Genomic DNA, 16,751 nt, shown 5'->3' with positions numbered 1-16,751 from the left:
AAAGTCAGCCACTGTTTCTCCATCTATTTCCCATGAAGTGATGGGACCAGATGCCATGATCTTAGTTTTCTGAATGTTGAGCTTTAAGCCAACTTTTTCACTCTCCTCCTTCACTTTTATCAAGAGGCTTTTTAGTTCCTCTTCACTTTCTGCCATAAGGGTGGTGTCATCTGCATATCTGAGGTTATTGATATTTCTCCTGGCAATCTTGATTCCAGCTTGTGCTTCTTCCAGCCCAGCGTTTCTCATGATGTACTCTGCATATAAGTTAAATAAGCAGGGTGACAATATACAGCCTTGATGTATTCCTTTTCCTATTTGTATTAACAATAGTTCATATAAATTCAGAATATTTGATTTAGTCATGATTTTAAAAATAATCACTGCAAAAAGAACCCTATTTCTGTCATTCCCTGTTTTGTGCTTAGAAAATTTTCAGTAAGTGTCAACTCAGTTTTATGTATTTCTTATATATTCACAAGATTAAAAATGTAAATATTGTTAAAATATGAAGTAGTCTTGAAAGAACAAGAAAAGATGTGAAAAAGGAAAAAATCAAATTATTTTCAGTGAAATTTCTTAGATTTAAATCAAGAAACAACAAAAAAAAGACAAGCCTTGTCCTTAAACTCACCTGTAAACAAAAAACAAAATATCCACTAATGCTCTGCTCTGCAATGACATCTTCCATGGTCCTCAGGGTGGTACCCAGGTAAGAATTCAGGAGCTGGGTAGGAAGCAGTCCAACTGAAGATGCCACCAGATAGTTGGGTAAGGAAAGATCAGTAATCTAGAGAAATATTAAACGGAATTATTCATTACCAAGTAAAATTTCAGTTTCACATAAAACTGTGTATACAAGTCTTGTTAGCAGTTTTACCTCAAAGTAGAGAGAGCTGAACTACTTTTCAAAGCATTCTGATTTTTAAACATGATTATTCATGGAATATATACAGAATGAAAAGATCTACAATGAAATAAAAGTTTAAAGAAAAATTTTAATATTCTATTGCTCTGTCACTGAAAGCTGACATTTGTGACTATTGTTTTTTTCTTACACATAAATAAAAGGTGCAGACACATACATATCACTTTGTAAAAACAGTTTTTAAAGTCTTCCTCATGTCATTAAATATTCCTCATGCTTGTTTTTGTGCTTAGTCGCTCAGTCATTTCAGACTCTTTGTGACCCCATGGACTCTAGCCCGCCAGGCTCCTCTGTCCACGAGGATTTCTCCAGGCCAGAATACTGGAGTGGGTTGCCATGCCCTCCTCCAGGGGATCTCCCCAACCCAGGGATTGAACGCAGGTCTCTCACATTGCAGGCAGATTCTTTACCATCTGAGCCACCAGGAAAGCCCAAGAACACCAGAGTGGGTACCCTAACCCTTCTCCAGGGGATGTTACTGACCCAGCAATCAAACTGGTCTCCTGCACTGCAGGCAGATTCTTTACAAGCTGAGTTACCAGAAAAGCCCCTAAATATTCTTCATGAGTGAGTGAGTGAAGTCGCTCAGTCGTGTCGGACTCTTTGCGACCCCATGGACAGTAGCCTGCACCAGGCTCCTCCGTCCATGGGATTTTCTAGGCAAGAGTACTGGAGTGGGTTGCCATTTCCTTCTCCAGGGAATCTTCCCAACCCAGGGATCGAACCCAGGTCTCCCGCATTGTAGACAGCGCTTTACTGTCTGAGCCACCAGGGAAGTCAAATATACTTCATAAGCATACCTAAATAGCAATGTGGTCACTGGGTTTTGAAGCCAGGTAACTCCTGAAAAACTGTAAAATAACATTTAAGTACAAAGTCTTTGAATATCAGTTTTTTCATCTGTAAAATGAGGATAATAACCACTACCTTCCATGAAATTTTTTACAGAGATATGTGTAAATCTTAACAAATGCGTAGCATATGATCAGCACTCAAAAAGGTACAAATTATTATTATACATTTTTACTACATAGCACAATTTAACCATTCTTTTGCTGTGGAACATTTAAGCTGCTTCCTTAATTGTTTCTTTGTGTACATGTGACTATGTATTTTTTGGCTATTACAAATTTTTTAAAACCTGTATGAAAATCTTTGTGTATTAACCTGTATGGGAGACAGTATCTAAAATATTTCCAGTAAATCCATCTCATGGTATTCATGCCCTTGTGTGGTCCTCTCCCCTAGAGTGTGGGCTGGACCTAGCGCTTTCTTCTGGCAAACAGACTATAGCATAAGGGATGAGATGTTAGTTCCAAGATTAGGTTACAAAAATAACAAGACTTCCATCTCTCCGTCAGGAAGGTAAGTTACCCTGCTGTAAGCAGCTCTCTGGAGAGGCGCCTGCTCTAGCAAGGAGCTGTCGTCTTCAGCCAACGCGAGCACTGCCTGAGTGCGGCCCAGGGCCACCTGAGAGCCTGGAGGCAGACTCCTCCTCAGTTGTGTAACCAGGTGGCTGAGGCTCCGGTCAACACCTTGAGTTGTGAGACAACCTGAATTAGAGGTGATTCTGTGGGCGCCCCTGGTGGCTCAGTTAGTAAGGAATCTGCCTGCAATGTAGGAGACCTGGGTTCGATCCCTGGGTTGGGAAGATCCCCTGGAGAAGGAAATGGCAACCCCCTCCAGTATCCTTGCCTGGAAAATCTCATGGACAGAGGAGCCTGGTGGGCTACAGTCCACGGGGTCACAAAGAGTCGGGCACGACTGAGCGACTAACACTTACTATAATTTTAAGTTACATTAGTTTTAAATATACACTTTTCTATTTACATTTCTTTCATGGCTTTATCTGTTCACATTTGTTCATTTTTATTGAAATGTTGTGTTTTTCTTATTTATTCATGATATTTATTCTTTGTATAGTAAGGGCAACCTTTGTCCACGCTGTGTGCTAAGTCACTTCTGTCGTGTTAGACTCTTTGCGACCCTATGGACCGCAGCCTGCTAGGCTCCTCTGTCCATGGGATGCTCCAGGCAGGAAAGAATACTGGAGTGGGTTGCCATGCCCTCCTCCAGGGGATCTTCCTGACCCAGGGATCGAACCCACATCTCTTATGTCTCCCGCATTGGCAGGTAGGTTCTTTATCACTAGCACCAACTGAGAAGCCCATAGTTGTTACTACAGCCATTAATTTTGAGAATAACTTTCATATCCTTATCTGGGTATTGCTGTTATATAAGAAAGCTAGTGGCTACTTTATTGAGTTTTATTTTTATTAATATTAAAATCTGGTGTTTTAATGAGTTATACGTTATTCTACAACTACAGGCTAACCTAAAATTATGTAAAGCTACATTCATCTCTACTCACAGGTGATTAATTGGAGACGCACCACTGCTGATTTAGAAAGAATACTGCACTGTGACTGGTTGTTAAGATTCCCCTAAACACTGAGTGACTCAGTGACTGCAAGATGCTTTGGAAGGTGTCAGCCAGAGACAGACATAATGACACAACTTTTACCTTGAAGAATTCACACACTGACAAGCACACACATGCAGAAGGGGGGCCTTGAGAAGAACTGCATGAAAAGTATTAAAGAGTTAACAGGGATTAAAATCTCTGTAGGCGTGGGGGCCAAAGGGCAGCACTGTGGGACTAGAGGGATTTGAAAGGAGCTCCACAAGCCCAGGGCTTCACAGGGGAAGATGGTGGGAAGGAGAAGGGAAGCGGTTCCAAGAAGGGAATGAATGAGGTCCATGTGGCACACAGGTGAGGGCAATGAGAACATGCAGGGTTTATCAGTAAAGTCAGCAGTGCAGTCTGGACTGTTTAAAGTGCAAGGGACTCCTGCAAAACAAAGACAGGGCGAGTATCTGAGAGGATACGTGTGAGGGCTCTGGGTGAAAGGGGAATGAGTTTGTACTCGGCAGAAAAGCTCTGAGGAATCTAACCAAAGAATGACATGAACGGGGCTAAGTTTTAGGAAGGTTCCTCTATCAGTTTGGAGCACTTCCAGTAACGGAAAAACTTTCTTTAGAATTAAACATGTCAAATGTATAAAATATGTAAATATGACAAAAATGAATGTCATAAAAAATATTACAGTTGTAGTAATATTATATTATGCAAGTTATTTTCTAAGTAAGTATTTAAAATGTCAGAATGTAAAGCTTCAGTTCATAATCTTTAAATGTAATTAAAATTTCCCTAAAAAGAATATATATTTGATACTTATGGATGACAGCAATAATATCTAAATGGCTATTTTAAGAACAAATATCATAAATCTGAAATAACTCTGCCACTTAACTCTTTTAACAAGACCTTTGTCCAAAGCATACATGAAAGTTTACTAAATCTTTCATTACCAAATCTCATCCTGCAGAAAAAGGAAGTATTATGATTTACATATAGTTCCTTTTTGAAAAGCTGCGTAGCTAAATAAAGCAAAGAAACTAATTTCAGTTAATCACAGTAAAACTGTTTTGCTAGCATGTCAAATAATTTAGCCAAAGTATCAAAATAAAATGTACACAGGCACACACAGTTTTTCAACTAAGTGTATTAAAGATAAACAGATTCTATTCTAATATGGCATTTCCTATAAGCCAAGATCCTACTCAGAATCTGCATCCAATCTTGGACAAACATAATGTACAACACTCGATCTCACAAAGAGATCCATTCAACCTTCTTTCCCTAGAAAGCCTTTACCCATGGACGTTCTGTAAAATCATTTATTGTTTTTTTGGCGGCACTGATCTTCGCTGCCCTGCACTGGCTCTCTCTAGCTGTGGTGAGTGGGGGCGGTCTTTGTCGTGAGGTGGGGGCTCCTCCTGTTGGGAAGCACGGGCTCTCGGGTGCGGGGGCTGCCGCAGTCGCTGCCCGTGCGCTCTGAGCACAGGCTCGTTAGCGGTGGCACGTGGGCTTAGCTGCCCCCCCCAGCACGTGGGGTCTTCCAGGACCAAGGATCGAACCTGTGTCCCCTGCACTGGCAGGCAGATTCTTAACCACTGGTCCAGCAGGGAAGTCCTACCCACTGACTTTAAAAAAAGATGTCTCCTTTTCCTACTTCCCCAAAAGACATTAAACGTGAACCCAGAGTAATCCTACTAGGAACCCTTGCCTATAATACCCTGGGATCTTGACTCAAGACTGTGTTCCTACTCCAGACTCAGGAATCTCAATCTAGGATGTCAGTGTTATCCTGCTGCTTAGGTTCTATGATCAGAAATACCTCAGTGTGGGCTTCAGGATGGTGAATGCTACCTGACTGCCATCCTCCCATGCTTTCAGAACTCCAGAAGCACCATGAAAGTACTGTGATTTACTTGGAGATGTAATTCACGTGCCTGGGTGGGTAAGGGTTACTTTAGAATATTACCATATTCAGATACATCCTGAAAACAAAGTGCCCATCTGAAGGGAAGAAAAAAGAGAGGAAAAAAAAAAAAACCTTAATCTTAAAGAGTAAGAACTGATTCTTCACTGAACACACATTTTTTGAAGCTGATAACAAGAGAACTCTGTGTACAGACGATCACTTGAATGCGCGCTGAACCTCAGACACGGTACAAAGCGCAGCTCCTTTGGCAACACTGCCTACAGTTCCTCTACCTTCTCCACTTACAAGTGTTTACACAGTGGCTTTACAGGCCTTAACAAACTAAAAAAGTTTATCATTTTTACACAGAATATCTTGACATAGATCAAATGAAGAATATAAAGGTGATCTGTGTATGGAAGACCTCAAATATTATCCATAGTTTTGTGAAACGACATTAGTTTCGGCAAATCACACCTTCCTGTAGAGGTGTGTTTCCTAGTTTATATAAAAGCAATGTTGTTTACTGACAAAGTTATAGTATAAATTTCAATTAAAACATATATCTAGAAATATTATACAGAAGAAATCATGAATATCCATAATAATTTTTAAGGAATGGTCAAAAGAAGTTAAAGTGACTACAGTTCGACCTTTTCATCTACTTATTATTGATAAATTATATTTTATAATATATATCCTCAAAATACTATCAGTATTTCAGAAACAGAGGAGGGAGAAAGAGTTAACAAATGGCAACCAGCTTTCACTTCCACATGAAATTTTAAAAACTGCCTTAAGGAAAAACACTTAACTACATTATCTTCCCTCCTCAAAATACTTCTTTTCATGTTTCCAATCTCAGTTGCCCTATCTAGACAAACAGCACTCTCCTCTTATCCCCACATCCAATTATCTACTCTTTTGTACAGAGTCTACCTTCTACGTCTATAAGAAATCTCCCCGTCATCTGTTCCTATTCCCATTCAGTCTCCTCCTCTCTAGTCCTGATACGTTAGATCTACCCACCACTCACAACCTATGTGAAATTTTGCAGAAATCTTTAAAAAAATGGAAAATCCAATCCCGCTTAAACTTTTTCCTACTGCCATCAGAATGAGGTTCAGATTCATCAACATGCAAAGTACAAAATGACTGTGTGGTCATGAAAGTCATTCTGTACTATACTTAATGACCAAAATGTTCATTACATGCAGTAAAAAGTCTCAGAAATCATTCACAACATTCACTCACAATGTTATATAAAGAAAAGACTAGAAAACACTAAGATGTTGAATGTTTTCCTCCTTATACTTACTATACTTCTCAAACTTTTTACAATGAATATTTATTCATAGGCAGAAAAAACACTTTTAAAATAAGTTTTAATAAGACTCTCTGCCTCTAAAGACATTTTAATCTAGGAAGGGGTAATAAGGTATACTCTATTTGTTACTATGATACAATAGGCTAGATATACAGGTTTGTGAATTCTAACGCCGTATATGACACATGAAAACCACAGAAGCTGGTGAGATGACTGAAGAGCCACAAAGAGAACAGTTTTAAGGAAGTAACAGCCAGTGACACTCAGTGGTTCTGTGAGGTCTACGGATGAGGTGGCACAACATTGCTCAAAGTGGTCATTATATCTCAACCTTCAGACTTAGAGACTCCAAGCTCCTTCAAAACAGGCTGTGTCTCTGTAATCTATTCCATCTGAACTGGACCAATGGCAATGAATCAGTATACTTTAATAGAAAGAAGAACTAATCATAAGTTAAGCTGGCACAGTGTGTATTATGACTCATAATTGGTATATGAATGAACATCGATAACACAGAATAAGAATTTAAAAAGATGAAAAAAGTTTTTATAAAACATACCATCACCAAACTGTTACATACAAAGTAATGTTAAATAGTTACTCAGAACATCTGTCTTTTTAAGAGTAAACTCTGAACCCTGTCTAACCTCTCTAATTTTACAAATAATGATAATTGGAGGCCAGATCATTAAATGACTTCACCAAGGTCACACAGGAGCTGAGACAGAACTAAACGTCCCCAAACAGTCCATGAGAACAAGATTTTACCATTTTTCTGGTCTCATAGTCACTAGCCAATAAAATATTTTTATTTAACTGCAGTAAATTTCAGTTCAATTGTGAATTAAATTATTAGAAGCAATTTATCTTTTTCTTGATTACTCAAGGCAAATTCTAGGAAAATACAATACAGTTTAGTTATATTTGCTTCAATTTTGTCTTTAATCTTATTTTGCCATTATTATCTTAGTCAGTACAGCAGTTTAACAGCTCCCTGCCCCTCCGCCCAAACAAGCAAAAACACTCTCTGTTGCTGTTTCTAACCTACTCGGGGTTAATAAAAATAGCCAAAGTAACTAACAGTTTGGTAACATAAAATTCTTTAAAATGGTTCTACTGAGAAGTGAGCCAGGCTGATGGGTCAGGCCTTCCACTTTTAAATTTACTCATTTTTTTCCCCCTTTTATTTTTTCATTTTACCCACAATACCTATATATATATATTTTAAAGGCTTTTGTTAAATACAAAGGTAAAAAGACATATACGGGAGCTTACGGGCCTCTTCCTACAGTTTCAGGGGCTGGACTTGGTGGGTATTTTACTACAGTGACTGTCATAGCTCTAATGCAAACCAGTCAAGTCCCAGGCTAGGAAACATTTCAGGCTTTGCACGCCATAGGGTTTTTGTCACAACTACTCAACCTTGATGTTTTAGCTTAAAAGGAGCTACAAATGGTACATCCACAAGTAAGCATGGCTGTATTCCAGTAACATTATTTACAGATGCTGAAATTTGAATTTCATGTAATTCTCACACACACACAAAACATTATTCTTTTGATATTTTTTTCAGTCATCTCCCTAGCATGATGCCTGATTCAACTGTGGAGAACCTGGCCTGGTGCCTGACACATGGGCGGTCCCAGGGCTACTGCTCTGCAATTAGAACCGGAGGTCTCTGGGAAACCGGGCAGTTCTCTGCTGATCTTCTCAGATCAACAGCACAACCTCAGGTAAGTTCACGGCTCTACCATTTACCAACTGTATGTTCCTAGGCTAGTTATTTCACCACTCTGCCTCAACTGCCTTAGCTTAGTATGAGAATTAGGGTTCAAATGAACATTAAGTAAGTAATGTGTACATGTTAGAAGAACAGTGCCCAGCAGTTACCAAGTACAACATAAAAAAATGGTTACATTAAAAAGAAAAAAAAAGTCTCCAAGTTTCATTATGTCCTTATTTTGGAATGCAGAGGATGGAGAGAAGGAAATAGTAAGTAATGAGCAAGCTATACATTTTATCACAGCTATGTGGTAGGTAATGGTAAACACATTTCACAACAGAAAGCACGGCTCAAAGAATAGCTCAAGATGTCAGAGTAAATGTTAGAACTAAGTCTGACTTCAAGTGTGTGATATTTTGTCCTCTATGTAACTGCCTATGAGTCACTGATAACTCCTCAAAGGACTGTTGTGATGATTAAGGAATAGTATACATGTAAATTTTCTCTCCATACTGTAAAGTGGTATACAACATATGATCAAGAGATCTTACATGCTATGTTTTATGCTTTTATTTGAGGTTTCAAAGATTCAACCATGAAAACATTTCCCATGTGGAATTAAGTTTTTCTATGACCAAAGTGAAAAGAGAGAATAATTTTTAGGCTCTCCTGTGGAACAGCCGTAACAACATCAAACCCCTTTGGAAGCTGCAAGCACCAATATGAATACTGTTACTCATAAGAACCAATTATTATGTAATACATTCGGATTAACAAAGGCTTCTCTCCAGGCTCAGTCAGTGAAGAATCTGCCTGCAATACAAGAGACCCAGGTTCAATTCCTGGGTCAGGAAGATTACCTGGAGAAGGAAATGGCAACCCACTCCAGTATTCCTGCCTCAAGAATCCCATGGATAGAGGAGCCTGGCAGGCTACAGTTCATGGGGTTGCAAGAGTCAGACAAGACTTAATTAGCAACTAAACCGCCACCAAACCATCGTATTTGGATTAAAGTTGTTATTTCACAGGTGGTAGCTTTAAGCCATTGAAGTCCAGATATCTCCATGGGAGTATCTTACAAGAGACCTTACAAGAATGCATTAATGTTTTCTAAATACAGTTATTTTTATGAATGCTTACAGTTTTCAACTTTATCAACAAAAAGGAATCCTGAAGTTTTGAGCCTACAGACAAGATCTGCTATGTTTAAGTCAGAAATAATCATGTTTACCTCTTAGAATGTTGAGGATGAAATATGTTAACATATTAAGGGGTACTTACTAATTGTGGAATGGTAAGAGAGAGGCTAGAGGTAAGCTGAGGGTTGGGACAATGTCCCGAGGGGAAAAGAAAACCCACTTGAGGGTTTCCCTTACAGGGAGTACCAAGATTAGATGTGCATTCTAGAAAGATCATTCTGGAGGGAGAAAAAACTGAAAATCCTTTCCTATGAGGCAAGGAGACTAGATAGGAGGCTGAAACGCTGCCAGGGTAGTGGCAGTGGACAGGACTGAAGGGTCTGGGAGGCAGGATCCAGCAGTCAAGGGCCAGAGTCCAAGACTACTGCCAAACACTCAAGTTCTCGCTCCTTCCCGGCACACACATTGCCCCTGCGAAGTTAGCTGTGGCCATGTCACTTGTTCAGGCTAGTAAAAAGTGAGATTACTTCCAGGTGAAAGCATTAACAATCAGTAGAATTTACTATGTCACATGAACCAAGTGAAAGATGGTGGCTCTGTAAACCTGGATCCCACAGTAAAAATAACATAAAGCAGACTCCCTGCTCCTTCCCTGACAGAGCTGAACCTACATCTGCGTCAAGTGAGGAAACACACCTTTGCTTTTTTTTTCTAATACCTAAGGAACATATATTTATGAGAAATCACGAGGAAAAATATGGCATATATGCAATATAGAGTCTATTTAATTAAAACATTTTAAAAAGGATATATTATAAATGCTAGGAGCATATATTATAGTCCCCCAAATCATAAAAGTGGAATTCAAAATACAAATTATATCTCCCTTCACTATAAATAATAATACAAGCTGCAGTTTCTACAAATCTTTGCCGTTCAACCCAATGAGGTTTGCGCGTTGTTGTTGTAGCACAATTTAGCCTATCCTGAGTGAAGCAATAAGGAACAGTCATTCTAGATATGTGCCCAGATAAGAACAGTACTTAGAAACACACACAGACAACACATCTAGAAATCTGTCTTAATGTACAATAATACCTACAGATGCAAGACTACATCAAAAACGTTGGTAGGTGGGGCCTTTATTTCCCACAGGAAAGATGAGTATATTTTTAAAAGTAGAAATGATTCTAAAATGTACCTGGGAAATTGTATTTCTTATGATCTAAGTATTCATACTATAAAGTGTTATGTACTTAGTTTCCACTGCAAAAGTGAAGTGTCAATTTGTCCATCCCTTTTTAAGCACATGTGGGAGAAGGAAAGAAAGTTAAGAGCAGAGAGCAAGCAAGGGGGAGCCTTTTCCCTTCTATATATTCTTCTGTACAATCAGCTCCTGCCTCTAAAATATAAAAACTAGCTCCACCATAATAATAATTGCTATTAATTTTTGAGAAATGAGTGTGTGCCAGGCAAATGCTCACTGTCTTCAGTGCATTAGCTTATTTGAGCCTCATAGCTCAGCATAGACTAATCAACGACTATTTCCAAAGCCTGTGCCTCTCGTGACCACTACCTTTCCTCGTTGAAGTAGGCCCAAATCATGAGCATTGATTAAAGGTCAATCAATCATGGACATGGAAGATGAGTTTTAACAGGAATGGAGAGGAGGAAAGATAATTTTAAAAAACAGGTAGGGAAGAAGAAAAAGAAATACGCCTGGAAAGGGGGCAGCTTTGGGTAGCCAGAGGGGTATGAGGGTAGAGAGGATAAAATCAGAAAGAAGTTCTAGAAGGCAGAAGGGAAACCCAAGCTAAAACAAAAATCAGCATTATCTAAGCTTTCTTTTCACTCACATATCCTGGGTGAATTCAGTATACAGTTTCAGTTGTAGGAGCTATTATGTAGATAGTTAAAAAGAGAAATGAACAAGATGTAATAGACTATATCCAATGGCTCCACAAGCCACGTTGCTTAAGGCCAAGAGTGAGAGTTTGACACAGTACCATGAACTTTTTCAGATCATCTGGGGTTTATAACTCAGCTCCACCACTCGGTCCTTCGAGAGCCTTCACGGATCACACTCTTGTCAAGGCCAAGGGGCCTGTGTAACTCAATGAGGCTGTGAGCCGTGCTGTGCAGGGCCGCCCACGATGGACGGGTTGCAGTGAAGAGTTCTGACAAAACGTGGCCCACCGAAGGAGGAAACAGCAAACCACTCCAATATTTTTGCTGCAAGAACCCCATAACAGTATGAAAACTCAAAAAGGTAGGATAATGGAAGACGAGTGCCCCAGGTCAGAAAGAAAAGAAAGAAAGTGAAGTCACTCAGTTGTGTCCAACTCTTTGTGACCCCATCGACTGTAGTCTACCAGCCTCATCCATCCATGGGATTTTTCAGGCAAGAGTACTGGAGTGGGTTGCCATTTAAGGAGTCCAGTAAGCTACTGGGAAGAGAGGAGGGCAATTACTCATAACTCCAGAAAGAATAAAGCGTTGAAGTGGAAACGATGCTCAGTGGTGGATGTGTCTGGTGGTGAAAGTAAAGACCAGTGCTGTAAAGAACAGCATTACATAGGAATCTGGATTGTAGTGTTGGAGAAGACTGTTGAGAGTCCTCTGGACTGCAAGGAGATCAAACTGTCAGTCCTAAGGGAAATCAACCTTGAACATCCACTGGCAGGACTGATGCTGAAGCTGAAACTTCCATACTTTGGCCACCTGATGTGAAAAGCCAACTCATTGGAAAAGACCTTGATGCTGGGAAAGATTGAAGGCAAAAGGAGAAGGGGATGGGAGAAGATGATATGGTTAGAGAGCACCACTGACTCAATGGACAGGAATGTGAGCAAACTCCAGGAGATAGTGAAGGACAGAGGAGCCTGGCATGCTGCAGTCCATGGGGTCACAAAGAGTCGGATATGACTTAGCTACTGAACCACCACCACCACCACCACTTGGTAGCTGGGTGATCCTGAACAAGCTCCTGGATGCCTCCATGTCTTCCTCAGTTAAACTACACCAATAATACCTATTTCAAGACGTCAGTTTTCTTTTTTCCTTCTTTTCTCTTGACCCTACAAGGCCAAACTGAGAGCTGCCTCTTGTCAAGTTCGTTTTCAATTAATTACCTTAAATTATTTCCAAGTACAAAAGTATAAATTACATGTTTAATATATTTATTTTAAAAAACTTATTTAATTAACAAATTATAATGAGCTCACATTATATACCCAGGACAAAATATAAAATGAAGAAATGGAGTCAAGGGTTAAGACTCTATCTGCAAACCATTATTTAGTACCTAGGTGATCCTGGATAACAACAGTAATGACGCCATGAAATTAAAAGACACTTACTCCTTGGAAGGAAAGTTATGACCAACCTAGACAGCATATTAAAAAGCAGAGACATTACTTTGTCAACAAAGGTCTGTCTAGTCAAGGCAATGGTTTTTCCAGCAGTCATGTATGGATGTGAGAGTTGGACTATAAAGAAAGCTGAGAGCCAAAGAACTGATGCTTTTGAACTGCGGTGTTGGAGAAGACTCTTGAGAGTCCCTTGGACTGCAAAGAGATTCCACCAGTCCATCCTAAAGGAGATCAGTCCTGGGTATTCATTGGAAGGACTGATGTTGAAGCTGAAACTCCAATACTTTGGCCACCTGATGCGAAGAGCTGACTCATTGGAAAAGACCCTGATGCTGGGAAAGACTGAGAGCAGGAGAAGGGGATGACAGAGGATGAGATGGTTGGATAGCATCACCAACTCAATGAACATGAGTTTGGGTAAACTCCGGGAGTTGGTGATGGACAGGGAGGCCTGGCGTGCTGTGATTTATGGGGTCGCAAAGAGTTGGACATGACTGAGCAACTGAACTGAACTGAATGATGACAAAAGCCAGAGTGTTTGTTATTCCAGGCTTAGTAGCATTTATTTATGCAATCGTCTCAATAATCCTATGAAGTAGCTAACATTACTTTCCCATTTTGCATATACGAAAGTGAACCATAAAGAGGATAAGCAACTTGACTGAGGGTCAACAGATTCAGATTCTATGGCGAATTCTATGGGGACAGCAGAATTTCAGATCATCAGCCCTGTGTTCTGGACTATTAGATAATAATCTATAATATATGTATAATCACTTTCCATAGAGCTAGTTTAAAGATTAGAAATAATATGTGGAAGCAGTTCAGGACAGTAGGCACACAGTTGGTAGACAAGAAAATGCACAAGGAAATAAGCTATACTGGAGAGGATGCAAACTAACAGAAATTCAGTTTCCTTAGTTCCAACCCTCTTTCAAAGTTTAAGGATACTTGAGCCAAGGCTGGGTCAAAATTCAAGCTTATAGGAATCTGTGAAAAGGTAAGAATTTAAGGAAGAGAACATACTAAATACCTGTAAACATCAAACTTTCTGTTGATAAGGAGAAAACTCCTTATCTATTTCCATGTCGCCACAAGCCTCACTCTAGTCATTGCTGCAGTTGGCTAGAATCAACATGAGATTTGCAAAAGGCATTTAAAAAGAAAAGGGTAGGTTGGGTAGAAAGAGAAAGAAAAGGGTAGAAAAGGTTAGAAATATTCTTAACGTAAAACAAAATGAGAAAGTTTCTAGAGATAACAATTTATTTTTGAAACAAATTTGTCAGGTTCACTAATATATATTGATTCCTGTGGACTTGAGTGATAAAACTCTTTCTTCATACAGTTTTTTTAGGTCTAGTGGAAGGGTTGAGTTTCTGAGCATCTATATGAAAATTCTTTGAACTTCAGAATCACTGAATTTGAAGAACACAGTAACTAGTTTAACCCCTTGACCTTAAAAAAGAGGAAAGCAAGGGCACATAGCCAGTGGTAAAGAACCTGCCCGCCAATGCAGGAGACATAAGAGACACAGGATCGATCCCTGGGTCAGGAAGATACCCTGGAGAAGGGAATGGCAACCCACTCTAGCATTTTTGCCTGGAGAATCCCATGGACAGAGGAACCTGGTAGGCTATAGTCCATGGACACGACAGAAGTGACTTAGCATACAGCATGCGCTGAAGACACTAAGTCTGTAAATACTGGATCCTTTTTTTCCCCATGGGATGGTCCTCAGTAAGAGTTCCACTGTTCAATCATTTACTAGCAGTGTTTCCATTACTCAATCATTTACAAAGTGATGTACGTTAGTTAGAAACACCTTAACTGAATAAGCAAAGCACATGAATACAAGACCAAAAAAAAAAGTGTATAAGGTGTATAAAAAGACAAATATATTCTCAATTGGGAAAAAGATTACCTGTCCAATTTTGTTTTACCCACTACCAAGTTATTTTAAAATGAAGTTCCTCCAAAGAAAGGTTATAAAGGAGGCTTCCCCCCTTATTACACTGTATTAAAAAAGCAAATTACTTGATGAAAAAAAAATCCTATTAAAAATTTTAGGAAACTCCAAAATAGAGTCTACTTTCTCCTCTATTTACCCAAACTCTTCCTTTAGCCCCACACTGTTAAAAACTTGAGCTAAAATACTGGATGCATTTTGGCAGGTTAGAGGGAAAGCCAGCCTTTATTTACTCCCTGACTGGTGCGACAGCTGCTACAGAATAAGATGACAAATGTTTAAAATAGATTCTACTCCTCTCCTCTCTTAATTAAGAGGGCTCATTTTTAACTAAACTCATATGCCAAAAGAGGAGTAGTTCTTTCTCTACCAAATCTCCTACTGAGGGGGCCAGACACAGATTGGCTTTATCTGTTTGAAATTTCTCAGGGCACGTCAGAAAGTAATTTCCACTTCTGTTGTTAATGTCACTCCTCTGCCGACATTCCACAGGACGGAGCGCCCTCCCAGGGCCGCCCCAAGATCGCTCAAAAAAAAAAAAAAAAAAAAAACTTGGGAGAGAGAACGGCCCAGCGGCACGCCACTTACCGAGAACACTGCGTTCTGCAGCCCGAAAGGTATGGGGGTGAGCCTGGCCAGCGCCACCACTTTGAGGCCGCTGCCCCCCTCCACGACGCGGATGACGGCGCTGAGCTTCTCGCTGCTCTGGATCCTGGCGGCCACCCAGGCGGTGAGCAGCCGTTTGCAGACCACGTGGGCGATGAAGGTGCCAATGAGGACGCCCACCACCATCAGCCCCATGCCCAGCACGAAGCCATACAGGTAGCCGGCCGCCACGTTGAGCACGATGTAGCCCCAGCCGCAGGGGAACGAGACCACGATGAAGCCCACGACGAAGAGCAGGACCCCCAGCAGCGAGTCGAGGCTCTCGGCCCAGAGCAGGAGGTGCTGCAGGTAGCGGCGGACCAGGGCCAGGGAAGCGAAGCACACGGCGGCCAGCACGCAGACCAGCACCAGGCTCCGGCACCAACAGGTGCTGCCGAGGCAGCAGCAGCGCCAGCTTCTCACCTCGGCCACGCCGACCACCACGCCGCCGCCCCCCGGGCCGCCCGCTAACGCCCCGCCCGGCCCCGGCAGATCTGAGGCGTCGAGCGGAGCGTGGCGCTCCAGACAGGCGCTGAGCAGGGCCCCCGGGGCCGCCGCCGCCGCCGCCGCCGCCGCAGCGCTCGCCCCGCCCCCGCGCGGGGGCAGGCGCTCAGCCGGGCCGTCCCCGCCTGCCGCCCGCGGCAGGGCCCAGCCGGCCGGCGGCGGCGGCTCGGCGTGGCCCGGGAGGGCGGCGGTGTACTGCAGAAGCCGGGGCAGCGACTGGAGCAGGCTGCCGCCGGCGCTCCACATGCCTCGGCCCAGCGCCGGGCCCTCCTCAACCGGCCTGCGCTTCCGCTGCCGCAGCGGCCGCGCTCGTCAAGCGGCGGGCCTTCATGGCGCCCCGCGCGCGTGGCCTGACTCGCCGCGTTCTCTCGAGGGGCAGGAGAGGGCCTCAGGGAAAAAAACCTGAGGGCTCGCTGACGGAAGGATGACGCCGTGAAGCGGGAGAAAACTCCCGACGCCACACAGGCGGAGCCCGCCTCTCCGGGGGCCGAGGGGGCGGGGCGTCGGGAGCGCGGGGCGGGGCGTCAGCGCGCGGGGGGGGGGGGGGGCCTGACGCGAGCTATAGTTGGCCCCGCCCCCGTGACGGACAGCACCCCGCCCCCGCCAGGGTAACGAGGAGGCTGGGTAGCGGCGGCGTCCGGAGGGCTGAGTCGCTGAGGAGGCCGCTGGGAGGAGAGAAACAGTAGAGACTATGGGGGCGCCAGAGAAGGAGAGGGGCTTCAGTGAGGTGGAGAGTTGGGTGACGCGCGAGGAACCCTGCAGTGGCCTTCCCGGCCTTCCTAGGAGGCGCATGCGTGCCTGCCTGTCAGGGCGCGCTCTC

The 16,751-nt window shown here is 42.3% G+C and overlaps 1 protein-coding gene across 1 annotated transcript in view; it reads right to left on the bottom strand.

Moving 5' to 3' along the window:
- Positions 1-16,324, bottom strand: part of TMEM64 (transmembrane protein 64) — a 29,197-nt gene extending 12,873 nt beyond the window's left edge. The window contains exons 1-2 of the mRNA XM_043880011.1: positions 15,371-16,324; positions 635-790 (exon numbers count right to left, since the gene is read on the bottom strand). Of these exons, the coding sequence (XP_043735946.1) occupies positions 635-790; positions 15,371-16,177 (963 nt within the window). The 5' untranslated portion in view covers positions 16,178-16,324. The remainder of the gene's footprint in view (positions 1-634; positions 791-15,370) is intronic.
- Positions 16,325-16,751: the final 427 nt, after the last annotated feature.

This window comes from Cervus elaphus, chromosome 21 (genome assembly GCF_910594005.1).
Source record: "Cervus elaphus chromosome 21, mCerEla1.1, whole genome shotgun sequence".
Taxonomy (NCBI): Eukaryota; Metazoa; Chordata; class Mammalia; order Artiodactyla; family Cervidae; genus Cervus; species Cervus elaphus.
The sequence above is the reverse complement of the archived record's forward strand: the minus strand, read 5'-3'. Positions and strand labels throughout refer to the sequence as shown.